The sequence below is a fragment of the Emericellopsis cladophorae genome (genome assembly GCF_022114955.1).
Source record: "Emericellopsis cladophorae strain MUM 19.33 chromosome Unknown NODE_4_length_1054762_cov_117_872525, whole genome shotgun sequence".
Taxonomy (NCBI): domain Eukaryota; kingdom Fungi; phylum Ascomycota; class Sordariomycetes; order Hypocreales; family Bionectriaceae; genus Emericellopsis; species Emericellopsis cladophorae.
Genome location: NW_026250929.1, coordinates 639,803 through 661,018, shown reverse-complemented (window position 1 = coordinate 661,018; position 21,216 = coordinate 639,803). Strand labels below are relative to the sequence as shown.

The 21,216-nt window shown below is 57.5% G+C and overlaps 6 protein-coding genes across 6 annotated transcripts; 3 read left to right on the top strand and 3 right to left on the bottom strand.

Moving 5' to 3' along the window:
- Positions 1-2,494: 2,494 nt before the first annotated feature.
- On the top strand, positions 2,495-3,722 carry J7T54_006578 (uncharacterized protein; the record flags this gene model as incomplete). The annotated part of the gene is made up of 2 exons (XM_051503024.1): positions 2,495-2,934; positions 2,987-3,722. The coding sequence occupies 2 exons, from the start codon at positions 2,495-2,497 to the stop codon at positions 3,720-3,722; spliced, it is 1,176 nt and encodes a 391-aa protein (XP_051365389.1).
- Positions 3,723-4,093: 371 nt separating this feature from the next.
- Positions 4,094-5,297, bottom strand: J7T54_006577 (Methyltransferase OMS1; the record flags this gene model as incomplete). The annotated part of the gene is made up of 2 exons (XM_051503023.1): positions 4,094-5,087; positions 5,146-5,297. 2 exons carry the CDS (start codon positions 5,295-5,297, stop codon positions 4,094-4,096), a joined length of 1,146 nt encoding a protein of 381 aa, XP_051365388.1.
- A 286-nt stretch (positions 5,298-5,583) lies between these two features.
- Positions 5,584-8,753, top strand: J7T54_006576 (cell division control protein 2; the record flags this gene model as incomplete). The annotated part of the gene is made up of 4 exons (XM_051503022.1): positions 5,584-6,995; positions 7,649-7,707; positions 7,764-8,439; positions 8,498-8,753. 4 exons carry the CDS (start codon positions 5,584-5,586, stop codon positions 8,751-8,753), a joined length of 2,403 nt encoding a protein of 800 aa, XP_051365387.1.
- Positions 8,754-12,861: 4,108 nt separating this feature from the next.
- On the top strand, positions 12,862-13,953 carry J7T54_006575 (uncharacterized protein; the record flags this gene model as incomplete). The annotated part of the gene is made up of 1 exon (XM_051503021.1): positions 12,862-13,953. The coding sequence occupies one exon, from the start codon at positions 12,862-12,864 to the stop codon at positions 13,951-13,953; it is 1,092 nt and encodes a 363-aa protein (XP_051365386.1).
- An 818-nt stretch (positions 13,954-14,771) lies between these two features.
- J7T54_006574 (sulfite reductase [NADPH] component-like protein) lies at positions 14,772-17,933 on the bottom strand (the record flags this gene model as incomplete). The annotated part of the gene is made up of 1 exon (XM_051503020.1): positions 14,772-17,933. One exon carries the CDS (start codon positions 17,931-17,933, stop codon positions 14,772-14,774), a length of 3,162 nt encoding a protein of 1,053 aa, XP_051365385.1.
- A 956-nt stretch (positions 17,934-18,889) lies between these two features.
- On the bottom strand, positions 18,890-20,467 carry J7T54_006573 (Excitatory amino acid transporter-like protein; the record flags this gene model as incomplete). Its single annotated transcript, XM_051503019.1, has 2 exons — positions 18,890-20,058; positions 20,122-20,467. 2 exons carry the CDS (start codon positions 20,465-20,467, stop codon positions 18,890-18,892), a joined length of 1,515 nt encoding a protein of 504 aa, XP_051365384.1.
- Between the last annotated feature and the right edge of the window lie 749 nt (positions 20,468-21,216).

The following is a 21,216-nucleotide window of genomic DNA, read 5'->3' as shown; positions in this document are numbered from 1 at the left end:
TGAACGGATAACGAGTTGCAGTCTACTCACCAGGATCGTTGGCATACTACGTGTGTGTGCACGGCGTATGTCAGCAGGCAAACAAGACGGGTGCTTGCTTACTACAATATGTTCGTGCAGAGATGAACATGCGATTTTCCGCAATGAGATGTGATTGCAATGCATTTCCAGCGTCGAATGAGAACCATACCAGCTCAACGCCATCAGAGGCAAACATCGCCTCCCCCTGGCTACCTCCGTGGTGCTACTGTGACCAAGGTCCAACAAGAGTCCAAGACAGCACCAGCCCAACCTTCTCGACTGATGTCACTGCAAGGCTGCGGGGCGCTTGTCAGAGACTTACCAGACAGGTCGGCAGTACTCCAAGTGAACGCGACGTCGGCCGGCCAAATCGCCCTGTAGTTGATTCATTCCCTACCTGTGCCGTGCAAGAGGGCTTGAAGGATATGTGTGCTGATGCAATGTTTCCGCTAGGGTCGTCATCACGCTACGAGAGTCGGCGGACGGGCCGCTGATCGTCCGTCGCTCCCCTCCCCGCCGTGTCGACGGCTGGATGCATCTCAATTACAAACCGAGCAAAGGCCTTTTTGGGTCGTCCTCCCATGCTTCACGCTCGGCAGGCATCAATCGATGAAGCGCGAGGCTGACCGACTGCCTGGTGTGCAGTAAGGGACGGCCACATGAAGGCGGTGAGGGTGTTACTGGGCTGGGTCGCATGCATTGGCAATGCACGCACGCATGGAACGCTGTGATACACCACCCCCGATCTTGGGCCAAGAGAAGCATTCGCCGGGCTGGCTTACACGCTCGCATCCAGCCTCCAAAGAGGGTGTTGGGGTGCGGGGAACGGCATGACTCCAGCGGCCTCGAGCAGGCCACACAAGACGTCTCGTTGGAGGAGGCCTGCACAGTGGAATGCAGCCTTTATAAGGTTTGCTGGATTCGTTGGCTCGAGTCAGGCCGTTTGGCCTCCAGGCTTGCATGCGTGCATGCAGCCATCCAGACGTCGAGGCAAACGCTCTCTCTGCCTGCTTTCTTCTTCGTTGTGATTGCTGAGATAGCTCAACGATCAACATAAAGTCCCAAGACAACTCGAGAGTAATTGAGTGATCAATATAAAACGCCAACAATGTCGTCACGGCTGGCTGAACCAGGAAGGGGAATGCACGACCACCAAGGCTGCCCAATGAGAGGTCGGGAATGGGCTGGAAAAGGGATGCGCCGTCGCCACCCACGTCGATTCGGACGAAGTGGTCTGGTCGTCTGACTCGGTCGACTGCCGCTGGTCGGCTGAAACGAAAGAAGCAACGAGGCAACCATCTGTTGTAACATGTGTGTGCTTCATTCTTGAAGCTGTAATTCCTTGCAGCCTGCGCGTCGTTTGACGTTGCTTCAGAATGCCACAGGCAATTAAGTTGGACTGCTTCCGTTGATTCGGAGCTGCGGCTGCGGTGCGGCAGCAGAAATCACTCGACAACATTGTCAGTTCCATATTCGGAGCGGAGCCAGATGTTCACTTACGGCAATGAGACGCGCTCTGAGAGGATCCATTCCATCAAGTCCCTTGATCTTGGACAAGAAAAGACGAAGCCCCCGGTTCTCACCATTCAATGTGGATGAAGAAGCGGGTCGGCCAAGGTGAAGTACAAGTAAAGGTAATTAATTAAGGGGGAAAGGCAGAAAAGGTCCCTCCTGCTGAAGACACTTCAATGCCTCACCTCTTGCCGAGTCCATTTCTGAGCAGTCCTAAATGGTAGGCACGGGCTTGCTTTTTGCTACATTTCCTTCCTTTCTCTCCCTTCTTGAAGGCTCGCTGCTTGACGTGGAGAAGGAGGGTCATGGCCAGAGAGTCGGCGGACGACGTACGTACTGCACTAGCGCCTGCAGTAGCTGCAGCTCAGACAAGGATCTGGTGGCTGCAGGCCCCACTGACGTCTGAGATCTCCACTCTGCATGTGGTTCACGGCCAATGGGATCATCGGGAAACGAGCAGAAAAAAAAAATGCACAAGATGCTCTCGTGCTTGCTGCCGATTCCTGCGCGGGTCGCTCGAGCTCTTGCCTGATATCCCTGGCTCCAAAAAAAAATAAACCAACGGCTGAGCAGCCTCTTCGGGACCCCTACAACAGTTCACCTTCCAGCGAGGCCCCTTGGTTGACAGCAGACCGCCCTCTTGTCATTCCAGTTGCCCCCCGACTGCGCCCGAAGTATCATCACTCACTTCCCCTTCATTGTCCAGCCCGGTCATCTCGCCGCCCCCCTTGGTCCTTTTCCTTGTCTGCACCATTCACGGCATCGTGTGTCATCGCAGGTGATAAGACTAGCAGTACCGTGCACTCATCTTGTCGCGACTGGGAACTACCTATCTGGTCGCACGTCACCATACATCCCGAGAACGTGGCCGCGCATCAACCACATAACACACGATCCCCAACTCCTATAGTCCCCGTCGTTCCTCTTTCCGTCCAGACACTTCGTCCCTCGCGTCCTCACAATGCCGTACAATACTCGTCGCAAATCGTTGTCGTTGCCGAGCCTTGGGATCCATGTTCCCACGAGCAATGCGGCGCGCGCCTCCATGTTATCGTCTACAAAGTCAAGCAGTCGATCCTCGACATTCTCGACATCGTCCTCGTCGCGGCCCTCGACATCGCAGCCAGATACCCCCGACTCGCCCCCCAGCAAGCGCATCAAGCGATCCCACGACGAGGATTCCGTCGCCGTGGTGGACACAACGCCTCCCGCGTCGCCGACTCCTGCGACCAGCGTTGAGATGCCCGACCCCGAACCGGTGCGAAGAAAGGTCGACTTGGAGGGCATCAACGACGACATTGTCGAGGCGGTCATTACGCAGCTCCAAAACACCGACAACCAGCCCCATCTCATCAAAGACCTGGCCCTCATGCTCGCGTTGACGCTTAGATCCGTCCAAAAGTGAGCCTTTCCTCTCAGAGTGTCGCGAATCATTGCGCTAACCACACTACAGTTCCGCCAACCCGTGCGCTATCATTTCATCACGATTGGCTTCGTACATGAAGCGCCCTTGCTGGACGGCGCTGGCACCGTGCCCCTTGGCCAAGGAACTCGAGACGGTCCATCCTCGTCGCACATACTACTTCCTGACCACTCTCCCACGTCAGCCGTTGCCCGAGTCGGGCGTCATACCGCCAGCCGTCACTCTCGCCAGTGCCGTTGCGGATCTCACGCCTTCCGTGTCGTTGACAGACGACTCCGGCTCCGACTCGTACGAAGATCGTCGCCGTCAGTTGAGTCCGTCTCCCGAACTCGACTTGCCATACTGCGACTTTGATCTCCTGGACGACATGCCCGATACACCCATGGGTTCGCTACCCAAGCCATCCTTTCCCCCCCGCGATCTCAGGTCCCTGCCGCACGACCTTCCCCCGCTGGAGAAGGACGAGCGCGAGTTCACACAGACGGCGGACACCTTGCTGAAGCGCAAGTTCAACGAGCCCCCCTCCACCTCGCAAGAGCTGGCCACTGCCGAGTACGGGTATCGCGACGAGCTGTGGTTCGGCGACAGCAACACCACAGCCTTCCTCACAAGCCCAGCCATGAGACCCAGTGCCGGGTCAAGCAGTCGCAAGGACGAGGAGGCTGACAATTGGCTTCGCATGCACAAGCTCTTTGAGCTTGACCAGACGGCTGGCGCCGAGAGTATCGAGATTGATGAGCTTGACGGCCTCCTGGAGGGGTGTTGAGTGTTTACTGCTTCTTGCGCATATCCTGCGACATCAAAATCATGTTTGGCGCATTTGGAGTTTGTGGGATGACAGGTACTCGCTACACGTACCGGTGCATCTTTGGAGACGATATGATTTTATTTGATTCGACGACTGAATTTGGGGTATGAATGATCGATTTGATTGAGGGAAATGAATCTCTTGTATATGTAGATTGACGGTCTCTGCGCGATGGCAATTTTCTGGCGTTCAGGAAAGGATGGATTGACTCTTTGCATGGAAGCAACAAGACTCGGGAGGTTTCTCATAAAATGGAAATGCCACTCATTACAGACTCTACTCATACAATGATTCATACAGCTGTGCATGATGATGGCCACGTTGCCCGCCTAGGGCGACGCGTCCTTCACCCTCAGCTCGACCCAGACCAGCGTTCCGAATTGCAACCACTTGGGTCTCTCGATCTTGACGATTTCGAGGCCAGGCGTCTTTTGCGCGGCCTCCTCCACCAACCCCTGGATATCTCTGTTCCACCAACAGCCGTATTTCGCGAAATGTTTGTCGGCATCCTTGTCCAACAGCCCATTCAGGATGCCGAACCACCCCTTTCCATGCTCTAGAAGTATAATCTTGCCGGTGTTGGGTTTCACGGCGGACGCCAGGTTTGTAAGCACAGCCACCGGGTCCGAGACGGAGCAGAGGCCAAACGTCTGCACCACTGTGTCGTACTTGTCCCCCCGCGCCGTGGCGGGGAGTGACTTGTGCGCATCCGAGTTGACCAAGCGCAGGTGCCCGTCGAGGTACGACAGTTGTCCGCCCGTGCGGTCCGGCATCGTCGCGGCCGCCACGACCGGCGCCGAGTCCTTCATGGGCGGCACGGCCTTGACGAGCCGTCGCCGCGCGACGTCGAGCATGTCGGCGGAAATATCCAGCCCCGTGAAGGACGTGACGCCCTTGGCGACAATGTTGGGCCGGCCCGCGGCGTACTGCGACAGCGCGAACCAGTCGTAGTACTCCAGGTTGCGGCCGCCGCCCATGGCGAGCTCCAGGACGTTGCCCCTGGCCTCGGCCGCGAGCCTCTTGCGCAGGGCGCGGATGCCCATCCACCACTCGGGAAAGTCCAGCTCCTTGTCAAAAGTGTCGGCATTGTCGCCCGTCAGCGCAGGGGGGCGGCCTGTCGGTATGGAGTGCTCGACGCACGGGCAGCCTGAGGCCTTGACGGAGGCGGTGACTGTGCCGACAATGTAGAAGCCCAGGGCGCCGGCGAGGAGGACAGCGCCTGACAGAGGCAGCCAGTGGGTTTTCCAGATAGACGCCACGGTCTGGGGTTCGGGGGGGTCGACATGGTCTCGTAAATTCGGCTCGCGGGGCTTGATGCTCGATCTTGGTTCATGTGGGTTAGTCTGGGTAGCTATAGATTGCAGTGCAGTTGGGTCCGTACGGCTTGTAGGGTATCGGTCGTGGTGGTTTCGAGGTCTTGGTTTTGGTCTTGGGCGACGCACCGCGTGCGCTAGAGCTGGCGAGACGCTGCCATTGCGGTCGATGGAGAAGGGCCAGCCTCGGATGGAGGAGACCTCTTGCTGAGCATATCATGAGTGGTCGAGGTGCATTCTGTCATGGAGCGGAATTTCCGGGGTGGTCGAGGCAGAGCTTGCTTGAGCCGTGATCGAAATTCGAAAGTCACCATCTGGTGGGGCCCCTGCCGCGTTTGGCATAGGGGGCGACTCGGACGGAAAGATGTGGGGCACGCGTCACCGTCGTCACGTCCGCCGTGATCTTCATACCCTGCACCAAGGCAAGGCATCATCAACAGGACTCCATCGTGGCTCATACTGTCCAGAATTCATCACTTAGCTTGTACATCCTACAGAGAACCAACATGTCCAGTCATGGAGACCTGCAGGAGATGCTGCGCATGTTCACAACGCGCAAGGTGTCCATGCTAGGCGCACTGAAGCACGTTCAAGCTTTACAAGCCAAGAACATCAAAAGGCATTGTTATGATCTGCACCCACGCACGCTACATTTACTCACACCTTCTAGCATTGATCAACTGGCATCAGCTCCATTGAGAGATCTGGAGTTGACACTATCTGACGCCAGACTCGCAAAGAGTATACAGATGGCTTGCAAATCGCACAGCAAGAAGCGTCCTGCTGATGCATCTTCACCCTCCTCACCACCTTCAGCCAAGAAGGCCAAGATTGAACCGACGAAGCGAGATCTGGACCTGGGCAGTATGTCGCCCGATGAACTAGAAGCAGCTCTCGCCCTGCCCCTGACAGAAGATGAGGATGCCATACGCAGCACGACCATAGTCACCAACAGGGCGCCGCTACTGTTGGCTTTCGCCATCGAGTTAATGAGGGTGACCATGCCAGAACAACCGCTAAGTAGCAGGCTGAGTCTGGCCCAGGCAGTTGTGAGCGCGAACTCGAGATCCAAGGCGGTAAGCCTGGGTCTGGAGAAGACGAAAGAAGGCGCCGACGTCTCTGAAGGGCAGCCCAAAGTCAGTGTGATGGGTCGACAGGTCCCTGTGCTCAAGAGAGGAGGCTACACATGGAGCGGTGCGCCGTCCACGACGCAGCCTTCTTCCTCGACAGTGGCGCCCGAGGCCTCGCCACAAGGGTGGAAAGCGAGCCAGAAACTATCGTCACGAGGCTCAACGTTTGTTGCGCATGCCATCTTGATCGACTCCCCAACTCACCGGTCAGACTACATTACGACTCTGATGAGTCAACATCCCTCCCTGGAAAGCGCCACGCACAATGCCTGGGCCATCCGTACAAGCTACGGAGCCTCGCCCCTGGTTCAAGAAGCGTCCTTTGACGACGGAGAGACGGGCGCTGGCAAATTTCTACTGCAAGTCATGCGAGAGTCAAAGGTCACAAACGCGCTCGTTGTCATGACGAGATGGTATGGAGGTGTCATGCTGGGGCCTGACCGGTGGCGGCTGATGAGGGAGGTGACGAATGACGCTCTGAGCGCGACGCAGCGGAGAGTCGGCAATCTGGACGGCGGCGAGGCAGTCTGGGCCCTTGACGTCGGGGACACCAAGCCGGTCGACTCTACGATTGGCATGGCGATTCACAGGCCCGAGGGGGCCAGAAATTACATCCTGAGGTCGTTTCAGGGGGTCAGCGAAGGCGAGGACAAGAAGAAGACGGTGGCAGCGGCCAATGACGAAAGGCAGGAGAACCTAGGCCGATTGCTGGGAGCTTTGCGAATGCTTTTCGAGAGCTGGAAGGATGTTGTGGGTCGGCGAGAGCTGGATAGCAAAGCCTGGAGCTGGTACGTCAATATCAGGCCCGAAGTTGAAGCTGGGCCAGGGGGTTGGGGTGCGAAGGGCAAGGTCGATCTCAGCAGAATCCTAAACCTGAGAAGAAAGGCTCCAGAGTAGTTGCTGGGAGGTGATGGATGAGTGTAGAGCAAAGTATCGCTGCGTGTAAATGAACTGAATTCGGCGTCAGGTACCTTCGTATCAATATGAAGGACCCTTCTCTTATCTTATCGAGGACCCCTCTTTGTTCGCCTGGCCCTGACGCGAACGCGATATTACTATGTACCCCACACTGCACTCGGGCTGAGCACTACCCACGCGATGCTTGTTTGGTCAACAAACATTCTTTGCACAGCAACCCTTTGAACACACTTTCTCCAACATCCATTCATTGTCTGCAACCGTAGGTAGGCTGACGCACCTCCATTCTCCCAAGCCAAGCACCGATAGATTTGATTCCGACGAGTACGACGCCACGATAACGACGACTTTGACGAGACACACTCGAATCGCTTTTGGCGGGCCAACGCGATCTAGTACCGCCACCAAGACCGTAATCACCCAAGAGGTCTGAGACTGCCATCAGGACAAAGCACAGGGCTCTTTCAGTTCGACGAGTCCCATAGGGAGAACAGCACCATCCCCAGACTCTTGCAGCTCACAGTCTACCGAGAGCCACCTTCGCCATGGAGAATTATCAGAAGCTGGAAAAGGTCGGTGAGGGTATGTGACGCTGCAGCCTTGACTCGCCACGCGTCGCCCATCCTGACAGTCCACAGGTACCTACGGTGTTGTCTACAAGGCTCGAGACCTGTCAAATGGCGGTGCCATTGTGGCCCTGAAGAAGATCCGACTCGAGGCCGAAGACGAAGGTGTCCCAAGCACGGCCATCCGCGAGATCTCGCTGCTCAAGGAGATGAAGGATGACAACGTGCTGCGCCTACTCAACATTGTACACGCGGACGGCCACAAGCTCTACCTCGTCCTCGAGTTCCTCGAGCTCGACCTGAAGAAGTTTATGGAGTCCCTCCCCGTCTCCGAGGGCGGACGTGGCAAGTCGCTGCCCGACGGCGTGAGCCGCCGCGTGCAGGCCATGGGCATGGGTGACGCCGTGGTGCGCAAGTTCATGATGCACCTCTGCCTGGGACTGCGCTACTGCCACTCGCACCGCGTGCTGCACCGCGACCTCAAGCCGCAGAACCTCCTCATTGACGCCGAAGGCAACCTGAAGCTGGGCGATTTCGGTCTGGCGAGGGCGTTTGGCGTCCCGCTCCGGACGTACACGCACGAGGTCGTCACGCTGTGGTACCGCGCGCCCGAGATCTTGCTGGGCGGGAGACAATACTCGACCGGTGTCGACATGTGGTCGGTTGGCTGCATCTTTGCCGAGATGTGTACGCGCAAGCCCCTTTTTCCCGGTGACTCTGAGATTGACGAGATCTTCAAGATCTTCCGGTACGCGCTGGCTATGAGGGTTCTAGAGAGAGGCAACTGCCGCTGACAAGACTTATAGTGTTCTCGGAACGCCCTACGAAGACGTCTGGCCTGGCGTCACGTCGTACCCCGACTACAAGGCAACGTTTCCCAAGTGGCGCCGCGACTACGGCGCTGCTCTCTGCCACAACCTGGATGACAGAGGTCTCGACTTGCTGGAGATGATGCTCGTGTATGATCCTGCGGGACGCATCTCCGCCAAGTCGGCCGTCAACCACCCCTACTTTGAGGGGTACTGGGACGAGGAGAAGCTGACAAACGGAGACACGCACTAGATGGGCGTGCCTCCGCCGTGGGAAGACCGTGACATGCCGCCTCAGCGTAGGCAATTCTTGTCATAGAGGGTATTGTAAAGAGCGAAGACGTGATCTACGCTGGTGGCTAACAGGGCGAATGTTGCCTACAGATACAGAGAGAGGCAGACAGAGGACCAGAGACGAGGCACCAAGACTCGCCGTGATCAGCACTTCAGGAACTTCTCTGGCCTGGGGTGGGCGGAGCGGCCAGATGGTGATGCATGGGAGAGGACGGATGGGGCACAATGATATCCGCATGTATTCAGTCCCTTTGTTACGGAAATATGTATAAACAGTACGCACGCATTCAGGGGTTCAGGGACAGGGCGGCAGCCCGTAACGCGCAATCCAAATGGAAATTTCACAGCACTCTTTTCGTTGTCATGGCAATCATGGAGGAGAAACGCTCTGCCCTTTTGCTGAACTTGTTGCCATGGCCCAGAGTGCATTGCGGCGCGTCGAGTGAGCGATCAGGCCTGGCTGCTTCCACGCCTAGACACACGCACGGGAAGAGGGACCTTCAGGGCACGACTGATTGGACACAACAGCCGCGCACACAAATAGAACACCGTGGTTTCATGAGACGCGGCTCTGGACGATATCGTGAGACTGGGGCGGCTGCTGCTACCGGCGCTTAAGAAACCGGTCCAGTCCGTTAAGCGCCCGTGCGGGAGAGGAGCCGCTCGCTCGCTCTAATTATGAACTGTACGTACCTGCGACGAGCGAGCGGTTGATTTTCTGCCAACAGTGTTTCGCCTGCAAAGGGATATCTGTCAGAGCGAGGTTGCGCAAGTCAAACAGCACGTCTTGTCTGTTCCACAAGATTTGGTTCCTGCAGCAGGCCGCCGCTTCATCTCGCGCTGCACAGCCCCAGCGGACCTGGGGTGTTGAGGCGTAGCCAGCCGGTGAGGTCTCTGGATTGCGTGTTCCCGTGAACCGCAGCGGTCTCCGAAGGAAAGATCTTACAAAGCAACAAGTACCGACAAGTGCGTCATCGTTGAGTGAGCCTCTTCAGATTAAGCTCTGCGGATTGACGGTGATGATGCGGACTGAGGCTCCGCGGGATTCCGGTGAGAAGGTCGGCCTGTGGCTGAGTCTTGAAGTGTGGCTGAGGCTAGCACCGACAGCAGCTCTGTACAGCACGTGAGAGAACCGCCCCTTATGGCCGGCCCCTTGTAGCCCCCTGCGCTGGTCAAGCCACAATTCGGTAGATGATGCTCCACGCAGCTGGATTGGTCACTTTGCTGCCGTGTGGCTCGTGTTTCAGCTGCCCTGCGCACTGGCATGTGAGGAAGGTACGTATGTACATGTCACTTGGCAGCAGGACATGAGCGCGCCGCTCGCATGATTCTTGGTCAATTAATCAGTGTTGGCTATGTTGGCTCGAGGCATCAAGTGCATGACTTTTGCCGAACCATGGGCGCAAGAGAGCGGTCAATGAGACCGTCATGAGTGACTCTAGTCGGCAGGTTGGGCACGCTTTCTTGTGGAACGGCCTGTCATGCATGACGGGCAGCAACAAATGCCAGCGTGTCAGAAAAGACGCACACTACGTACCTTACAGTGCATCTTGACCGCCGGCTCAGTAGACAGATCCGGGCTGCAGGGCCTGCAGCCACCTGTAGGGGAACGGATGGTGCGGAGGAAGCCGCCATCGTCTGGAATGCGATTGCGCGTGGTTTTGGGACTAGCACACGGAGGTTAACGAGAGGTTGTGTGCTCCCTTCCCCTTGCTGGAGATACGTTGCCTCGTAATGCAATACATGCGCGCTTTGGGCTGGTATGTCTGAACCGTGCTGAGCGTCCATTCTCCGAGGAGGCCATGATAAGTACTCGACAGTCGCCGGCCAGGAGATGACAGTCAAACAAGTCTTGAGAGTTGAGACATTGTGTGATTGGTACGCGGTTCAACGCCGATGAGTGGTGAGAGAGAGGCGAGGTGGCCGTCAGCAAGGGGGACCGAAGAACCGAGTAGCAATTCCAAGTGACTGGTACGATAGGTATGGTGGTACCTCGCTAGCCGATCTCTGTCTTTGCGCGGCGCGCCTTCACAAATGTCCCTTTCCAGTTTCCACGCGAAGAAGGTCGAGGCCAGACGCCACAGTCTTGACGATGCACCGGTAGCGTGGCGCGCTTCGAGTCACGGTGCGGACAGACAGCGTGCAGGCTGATGTTTCGCTCCGATCCGAGAAGGGCAGTTGGCGCTGGTTAACATTACGAGTCCAAGCATTAATAAAGTAAGCAGGCGCCTGCCTCGATACATGACCGGCGGTCGGCGCCAAAATGTAAAACACAGACAAGAAAAGCAGCAGACGGCTACTGAAGCAGGGTGATTGGGTGAGAGTGGCAGCGAGAGAGGCAAGCAGCAGATCTGTCTGTCTGCAGGAGGAGGCTGCTCCACGTCTGAGGGACTGTTTCATAATGCGGCTGCTGTGGCCCAATCAGACCAGGCGGCTAGCGTCCAGCCCTCCCGTCCGCCGCCAGCTGCAGTGGGGTGCGCTGGGGAAGGCCCCATCGAACAGCTGGAAACTCTCTGACAGCGGCCAGCAGCCACTCATGACACAGGCACGGTGGTCTCTCGAGATGGCCAGGTCCAATTTGACAACGTGTTCGTGCGTTGGAAGTTGGAACCGCGCAGAGCAAGAAGGACGAGAGAAAGGCAGGGTTGGTACGGAGAGGGCCGTTTTGTTGGACGACAAGCATCGCTGGCGAACATGTGAGGGTCCCCACGGGTTTCCGACGTCTGGTATTAAATGTATCAGGTGCCCGGTCACCGTCCACCTGCCTGCTTGCTTGCCTGCCTGCGAGTCTCAACGCTACTTCGTGACCAGAGACATCCAGTCCGGACGTCCCCTACACCCTCACCACCCCCTTCCTCGTGCGTTGGAATTTTCGCTGGGCGATTTCCCCCCTTCTTTCTTTTCCCAGGCAGTCAGGGACTCAGTCCAATTTTCTCAACTCTTCACTAGCGACTCTTTCCAAGGGCGGGCACCTTAACCCAGTTTCCTCTCTTTCTCCTTTGCAACTCGCAAGCAGTTCCGCACAGGCCGACTGACTGACTGCCCTTTGCCATCCCGTTGCCACACGCGGAGATCCTGCCCGGGGATATCCTCACCCTTTCTCAGCAACACTGACGACTATCACATACCTCTGCGAGATTGAGACGACCGTGGAGACCTGCCAAGCGGACATTGGACATCGTCATCGCTGTATTCGCCCTTTATTACCTACGATTGCCTTTCTTTGATCCTCATTATTCAATCACCTGAACTATTCAATTCCTGCATCTCGACAACGCCCTTTGAGAGGACGCAACACTACGACTTTCTTTTTGGATAATAAGGACCGCCTGTCTGTCTACTTAGTTGTCTGGTTGATCCAAATCTCAACATCCATTTACGCTGTGGACATACGACCCAACAAACAAACAAACACACGTTCGCGACCACGGAACCCTTGGTTGCACTCGCTTCTCTTGATCGGAATATCAGGGACGCCAGTAACCAAAGTCGAACGCTGCCTTTGCCTCGGCCTCCGACAGCGCACCGCGCCGCATCGTACCAGCACCAGCCACACAGCTGAGCCACCGGGCCAGATCAACTGCCTACGCAAGCCGTCTTTCCTAATCCGGCCATCATCGCCAAGATCCCGGCCACCCTCCACCGGCGACACTACATCGACCCGCATTCTCTCAGCTCAGGCCTCGACCTGGAATTGCAGCAGACACCCGTAGTGTGGGATTCTGGACGTCCAAGACTCCAAAGACCCCTGACCATCGCATTCCTGCGCACTCCGCCTCGTGGCCGACTAGGGAGTACGTACTAGTCAGTCGCAGGCAACTAGTAGTGCCTGACAGAACCGTCACTTGACCGCCCGAGTCCAGTCTCTGTTCACCATCCGCTGCCACATTTACAGTTCCTGTCCTGTTGTTCAGTCGCCTTTCTCTCTATACTTCAACCCTTTCCTGTTCACGGGTGTTTTGGTTGCTTTCACCTAGAGACAACCCCTCTCTTTGCCGACCAAGAACGATCTTCAGCTTTACCCACACTCTCACTCTCACTCTCGCTCACCCACACAACAACGCACCATGGCATCGAGGCATCTCACCATAGACGAGCTCAACCAGACGGCTCTCGAGCACTTTGTCTACCAGCCTGTCAACAATGACATGATTGCTTTCCTGGCTCATGCCGCCCAGAACGTCATCTCATGCGATCCTACAACCTACTCTCGCTCCAAGAACCCCCCCACGCCCCCCAGGACACCAGAAGCCGATGCCGAAGACCAGCTCGACAAGTCTCTTCCTTCTGTGGAAGACTTTATCCGCCAGCTCGTCGTCTCATCCAACGTCCAGGTTCCCACTCTCATGGCCAGCCTCGTCTACCTCACCCGCCTCAAGGCTCGCCTGCAACCACAGGCGCGCGGCATCCGATGCACCACCCACCGCATCTTCCTCGCCTCTCTTATCTTGGCTGCCAAGTACCTGAACGACTCCTCGCCAAAGAACAAGCACTGGGCAAAGTACTCACACATCTCCACCAAACACTACAACTTTGGCTTTGATCGCACTGAAGTGAATACCATGGAGAAGCAGCTTCTCTTCCTTCTCGAGTGGGACCTGCGCATCCACGAGGAGCACCTGTACGCCGAGCTCGACTACTTTTTGGAGCCTCTTCGTGAGAAGATCCTGGACCGCCACCAGCGCAAGATGCAGGAGCGCGAGGACAAACTGCGTCAAAACGAAATGAGCTCTGCAGCCCGTCGCTACCCCAGTCCAGCGTCCTCAAGGGAGGGCTCCCGCTCCCGCTCCCGCCATGCGGCAAGGGAGCACACTCGTGCCACCAGCAGTGGCTCAACCCCCGGCCTCATCTACAGCAGCTCGGCGAGCTCATACGCCTCGTCCATCTCTAGCCGCCAGCAGTCGCGCGCGACCACGCCTCTGGACTACGCTGAGCCCGATGCATACGCCATGATGGCAGCCCAAGGAAGTCTCTGCGAGTCGCCAGTCCACGTTTACGCTGAGGAGCACAGCAAGCGCTACCGAAGCAACTCTGGTGGTCGTCTGCCCTACGAGATTTCCGAGCAAGAGTACCAGCAACTGCAGGACGACGGCTCATCCAAGAAGAGACAGAAGCGTGGTGTTCTTGGTCGCTGGTTCGGCGCCACAGCCGTGCGATAGATGTACCTTTTCATCAGCAGCATATCGGGCGTTCACTGCACTTTTTCTCTCTCATTATTCGTTCTACATTCAGCATCTCTCTGGAGTTTCGTGTCGGTTTCATTATTGGCGTTCTCAGGGTCTACTATATGACGAGGCGCAGTACGAGTATGCAAAGGAGTCAGGTATAAAACGAAATGGGTATGGTATTGATATGATGAATATGCACCTCCATCGGGAAGAGGCTAGTAATTCGTGGGTGGGATACACAGGCTCACGATACCTACACCCCGCGGCGACGGGGTGTGCCTGATTAGATACTGTGTGTCTAGGAAATGATCGCAGCAGAGAAACTGTATTTTACCGGTCACTTGCATTGTTTGCCCTACAGAATTGTCAAGTGTGTCGCGCAATCTGTGAGACCAAAGTAGTGACCCCTTGCCGACCCACCCTAGTAGAGCATGTTCCAACCTTGAGCACGCTTCCGGCAATATGCGTAGTTAGCTGTTCTCACCCAATGCAGGCTCGTCGAACGGGTAGGCACATAGTCATACGATGCCTACCCGCCTCCTTTGCAACGTGTTCGCGTGTAATGGGCCACGAGACGGTGGAGGCAACATCCAAGCGAGCAAGCACATGCGTAGGAGGTGTGTCTTCTCGCCAGCGAGATTCCCACCGAAATCTGGTCCAAAAGTTCACTGCCCCAGCCACAAGAAGGTTGGCGTATGGAATCAAATCCTTCATTTACTTTGTGTAGCTGTAGTAAAGATGCATGTCTATGTACCCTCAACGCCTGCGCGCTCAAACACACATTTTTCAGTTCTAAGCCCATCTGCCGTCTAGTACACCTCGAGCACGTAGCGTCCCTGCTCCTTGAGCTTCTCAATTTCCTTGACGGGATCGACCTTCTTGGCACCGGTGGCCTTGGCGTCCAGGGCAATGGCCTCCTGGAGCACGGCGGTGACATCAGGGACGGGCCACGTCGGACCGCAGAGATAAAAGCTTCCCTCCTCCTTGATGTAGGCCTGCACGATATCACGGACCGTCTGGCGCATGCGGTCCTGGATATAGATCTTCTGCGGCTGGTCGCGCGAGAAGGCGGCGCCGATGAGCGTGACGACGCCCGAGTCGAGGTACGCCTCCCACTCCTCACCGTAGAGGTACTCCTCGCGCTGGTGACGGGAGCCGAGGTACAGCAGGATGGAGCCAATCTCCTTGCCCTGCGCCTTTTGCATGGCCCGGTACTGGACAAAGGCACGGAAGGGGGCGAGACCGGTACCGAGACCGGCCATGATGAGGGGCGCCTTGTCGTTGGTGGGCAGCTTCATGACCGACGGCTTGACCGAGGCCGTGACGGGCGTGCCGGGCGTGAGCCTGCTGAGGTAGTGACTGGCGTGGCCGTAGCGGGTGCGGCCCTTGGGGTCGACCCAGTCGACGACGACGATCATGAGGGCGACGGAAGTCGGGGTAACGGCCTGGGCCGACGCAATGGAGTACTCGCGACGCTTCAGCGGGCTGACAATCTTGAGCAGATCGTGGAAGCTGGGACGGGCCGAGGTGAACTCCTCGAGGATGTCGACGTAAGTGGACGTGTCGACCTCGCTGCGACGCTTGAACTCGTCGGCGCCCTCGGCACCCGCGAGCTGCTCGAGCTTCTTCTTCTGGACCTCGTCCGTGGCATACTCGGCCAGACCCTCGTAGAAACGCTTGGGCGGCTTGCCGAGAATGTCGACGTTCTGGCGCAGGGCCTGGAAGACGGTGCGCGACTCGAGCCGGTTGACGTCCTCGCGGCTGGGAACTTGGACAATGTCGGTGGCGTTGAGGCCGTAGGACTCGATAAAGGCAAGGACCTGGGCCTCATCGTTTTCGGCGTGGATGCCCAGCGCCTCGCCAATCTTGTAGTTGAGACCCGAGTCACCGAGGTCGAACTCAATGTGGAAGATGTTGCGGTCGTACTCCTGGGGAGTGAGACGGCGATTCTCCTTGACCGTGATGGTGCCTGTCTTGACGTTGAGATCGGGGCGGAGCGTGGTGCGTGTCCCGTAGGCCTCCTTGAAGGCAAGACCCTTGGCGACGGCCTGCCAATCGCTGAGCTCGAGAGCCTCCTCGACCTCCTCCTTCTGGTGGGCAACGAAGCTGTTGGCCTGGATGGTGGAGGGCAGTTGAGGATCGGTGTACTCGGCGTCCACCTCGGCCCACGACGGGGAGACCTCGACCTTGCGGACGCACTGGTTGAGCGCATCGACGCACTCCTCGTGCGTGGGAGGGTGTCCCTCGACACGGTTGAGTTTGGAGAACTCCTCAGACGAGACCTGGGGGTGTGCAATCCGGAGGAAGGCAAGCTCAAAGAGCAGCTTCGTGGACTGGGGTTCCTTTTCGAACGCGGGCGAGTACGAGATGTCGAGCACGAAAAGCTGCGCGGCCTTTTCGTGGAGGGCCTTGAGGAACCAAGCAGGCAGACGCTTCTCAATTTCGTCCTCCTTGAAGTTGGCGAGCTTCAGGATCACTGATCCACTCTCGGCCAGACCCTTTGTGACATTGACAGATTTGAGAATGCGGTCATCAGAGACAACCACAACCTCGGCCGCGTCAACATCGTACGGCGCCTCGAGAGCTTTGCTCGAGGCGCGCAGGTCGGTGCGGACGATGCCGCCTTGCGTGAGGTTATCGTACGACTCGTAGACGTACACGTTGCTGCGGGACTCCTTGGCGAGGGCAGTGCCCACGGCCGCCGCCGAGTTGAGGGTGGCCGAATCGTCCACGTCCCAGAAGGTGTACTCGCTGGCCTGGATGAGCGAGGGGAGCTTCTTGCCCTCGCCACCATTGTCAAAGATCTTGTGCAGGGTGTCGACGATGCCCTGAGGCGTGATGGCCTGAGACGGAGTGTACTTGATATCGAGAACCTCGGGCTGCTCGGCGAACTTGTCGGAGAAGGCGACAGTGGTCAGCACATCACCGTAGAGAGCCGACTGAACGGCCTCGTCGTTGACGGCGGTGTCGTTCTGGACCTGGCCTAGCACGGCAATGGTGCGGGCCGAGGCAGGGATGGCCTTGAGGAAGGCCTCCTCGATAAAGGGCCTGTACACGCGGACGTTGACCACGCCGGCCTTGGCGCCATCCGCCGAGATCTTCTTGAGGACCTGCTTGGCGGTCTGGCCCTCGACGCTGCCAAAGGTCACGAGGACCACATCGGGGGTCTCGTGGCCGTGGTACTCAAAGGGCTCGTAGATGGTGCCCAGCTCATCGTTGAAGAGCTTGAGAAGCTCGACGACCTTGCCAGCGGTGTCCAGGCGCTTGTTCAGCTTGCCCACCTCGGCGAAGAGCTTGTTGTACAAGTCGGCCACGCCGGATTGGCTGAGCGCATCGACGACACGGAGAGTCTCGCGGGCGACGCGGACGCCATCGTACACGTGCAAGGTCGGGATGAGGGAGGCCAGCAGGGTCGAGAAGATGGACATGTGCTGAGCCTCGTAGGTGGAGGTGCTGGAGACGAGGCCAAGACCCAGGTCCTCGGCGAGGCGCAGAGGGGTGTCGTAGTCGGTCACGATGCCCTCGCTGGCCGAGTAGTCGGCGGCCGCGACATGGGCGACAAGGGGGCTTGAGACACCGTACAGGAGGGAGAGCTGGTCGAGACTGTTGCGGAGCTGCTGCAGGCTGCCCGAGGCGGCGATGAGAGACTGGGGGATGTGACGCTTGGTCACGTCAAAGTCGGGCGAGAAGATGTATCCCAGGGCAAGGGCACCAGCACCGGTCCTGCTCTGGAGGGGGAGCACATCGGTGACGGCGTCGTGAATGTTCTTGTCGCCCTTGACAGCCCATTGCTTGAGGGAGGCGTCCAAGTCAAAGGTCTCGGGGGAGTAGGAGAATATCTTGTCGGACAGCTGGTAGGCGATCTGCTGCACGAGCAGCTGGGCTGTCACATAGGCTGGGCCGGAGACGGAGGCGAGAGGCACCTGCTGGCCAAAGGGCAGGCTGGTGGCCTGCTTCTGAAAGCCGGGCATCTTGGATCACTTCACTTGCGACGGGTTGTGTATAGCCCTTGGTCGTGAATGAGATCAGGGAGGAGGATGGTGAGGAAGGGGAGGATGGTAAGGTACGGTACGTATAGAAAGAGGATGGAGAGCAACGCTCCTATCCACCACGCCTGGTTCTGGCAGTATCACCGGCTCGAGACCAATTTTTCCCGGGCGGCGGCATTCCCAGCAGTCGCTGATGCCATCCATATCTGCCAGTAATGAGCATTGCGTGCTCGACAACGGTCAGTCCGGTTGGCGGATGGAGAAAATGTGGTTCATGGGCCACGTCTCGATGGCGGACGGCCCTGGATCACGCAATGGTGGGGCTACTACCGTTTACGGCTTAGCCCGTATCGGACGTGCACCCAAAATCTCGGTTTTCGGGGTCTCTCCAGGCGGGTCTAGCTGGTCACAGGGCTCCCCGAGGCCACTGTAGCCTGTACGAGACCGTCGTCCACTGTAGCGTCCGATTGCCGGCATGATGGAATTCTCACTTTCGGATCGTCGGCCAGGCACTCCCAACCGACTTCCGTGCCAATACCACCTAATACAAAGTAATAGGAAGACTAGTTTTCATGTTTATCAATGACTCAGCATTGAATACCCTGGTAGCGACTGGTTGGGTGTTGGGTCCCGTGCTAGACTTGTCGCTTCCAGAGGGCCAACACGCTGTTCATGCTTTCCCAGTGAGGAATCGATGGACACCACTACCACCAGCTGCCACTGCTTGTGCGATCGCTCATGTTCACAACTTTCTACATTCCGAGTGCGTGGTCAGGGCGACGAGTTGGTGAGCAAGGCATGGTTGCACTCAGGTCAGGATAAAAGAGCACGGCAACGTAGAATCGTCGTTGATAGTAGTTATACCAAGACCATGATATCATTTGCACGCTCAGAAACAACCACATTATTCCCAACATTACATACACATTTCCATCTCTTTAGGCGTAGCGAGCACCGTCAGCGTCGGGACGGGGACCCATGGTCTCGTCGACCAGGCCCTCGGGGTCGACAACCTTGCTAAGCCTTTCCACGACCTTGGAGCCCATCAGATCACCAGACACGTTGATCGCCGTGCGGAAGCGGTCAAGCAGCCAGTCAATGGCGACAATGACGGCGTACATGCCCGTGACCTCGACGTTGACCGAGTTGGCAATCATGATGACGAGGACAAGCGACGACGAGGGAATCGGGGTGGTGCCAATGGAGGCCAGGGTGGCGAGCACGACAATGATGACGTAGTCGACGCCCATGAGCACCTTGCCCTGGGTGGCAGCGAGGAAGACAACGGCCATGGGGAAGTAAATGGCGGTACCGTCCATGTTGATCAGGCAGCCGAGCGGGCAGGTGAACTTGTAGACGGTGATGGGGATCTTCTGGGCGTGGGCGCACCGCAGAGTGACGGGGAGCGTCGCCGCAGACGAGGCAGAACCCCAGGCAGTGATCCAGGCAGGCGCGATCCTGAACCAGTAGGTGTATGGGTTCCGGCGAACGACTGCGAAGAAGATAATGGGCAGGATCACAAAGAGGTGAATGGCCATGGTGCCCAGGGTACCACCGATCAACATGCCGAGGTTGGCGCCAATCTCGGCAATGGAGAGCTTCATCAAGTTGGACAGGACGAGGAAGAAGACACCAATCGGCGCGACCTTGATGAGGAAGGTGATGATGCGCATGATCATGCTCTCCAGCTCGACGACCAGCTTGTAAATCAGCGAGTCCTTGGACTTGATAAGGTAGCCAATAACGCAGGCCATGATGAGAATGGCGAGGAGCTCGTCATTGGACAGGGAAAAGAAGACGTTCTGGGTGATGAAAGACCGGAACAGCGTCTTCACCACAATGTGAGGTGGGTTCGCATCACCGCTGGCGGCCTTCTCATCAGCGGTGGCCTGGTCGGCTTCGCTGATGTCGAGCGAGTCGTCGCTGACTTCGATGAAGCGGGGGCCCCAGACGAAAGCGGTCATGATGCAGGACATGACAATGGAGAGGAAGGTCGTGAGAACGTAGTAGCCAATGGTCCACTTTGCGAGCCTGCCGCCACTGCCGTCGGCCATATCACGTAGACGGGAGACGGCGAGGATCATGGCGCAGATGATGAGGGGGAGAACTGGGGGCAGGTATTAGCGACTGATGCCGACAACACGTTGCTCGGACAAACGAAGCTACTCACCGACAGCTTTAAGGGCACGCAGCCAGAGGTCGCCTGGGATGTTGAGAATCTCGACAGCCGGAGTAGGGACCTTGTCGACTTGAGTCGAAACGATCAGGCCAATGGCCACCGCCAACAGCGCGGCAGAGACGATCTGCAAGGCCGAACCAGGCGTCTTGAACGACTTCCAGATCCGGCGGCCCATGGGCTGCTTTTCCTCCACGGTCTCAGGGTATTCTTCAACAGGAGAACCCCGAGAGTCGACAGAGGAAGGGTCCTCGGCGGTGGCGCCCTTGACATCGTGGTCCATCATCGTGCCCTGAGGCTGGTTCTCCATGATGTTCTCGTTCTTCTCTGATGCGTTCATGGTGGGCGGCAGTGACCTGGATCCGAGAGACGGGCCTGGCAAAGTCGTGTGCAGAGTAGGAGCGCAAAGAGGGCAGTGGAGTCGGCTTGACGAGGGCGGCAGCGCTTCTCGACTTTATACGGCTACCATGGGCATGGAGACGGAGAGGGGAGCAGGAACTGCCAGGGTTCGTGTCGACAAACCAACAAGAACTTTGAAGACCCATGCTGGTCCTGATAACAGCAACCACCCAATGAATCGACAACCGTCGTTTCCCGCTGACCAGCTCGGTCTGCCCGCTCCTCCTCCTCCCCAAGTCGGACCGCAGAAGACTGCAAGCGACCAAGAACTGATCTGGGGCAGACTTGCCCAACTGGGAAGGTTGCTAGGTTCATCTTACACATCTGAGTGGCGCATGCAGCAACAGGTTGTCAAGGATTCGCGAGCGCAAGAGTCTCGAGCGTGTGGGGATAACTGATAAGCGCGACCCTAGACCACTAGGGGCTTAGTTGCAGCTGTTGTGCAGAGCGCTGATAGCGATGATTCCTTTGGCCGTCGGTCGAGAGCCGACTTGCTGTCCAGGGAATCTGCTCACGTCTTCCATTCCAGCGGTCAGCTTCGCACTGTGACACAAGCAGAGGCGATAAGGGCGACGGGAGGACTCTGCAACACCCAATCCTGGCTTTACTTGTGCGTATAGGTGTGTGTGCCGGGGGGGGGGGGAGTGAGGCAGAACGGGCTTCTGTAGGCAGCAGGAATCAAGATTCAAA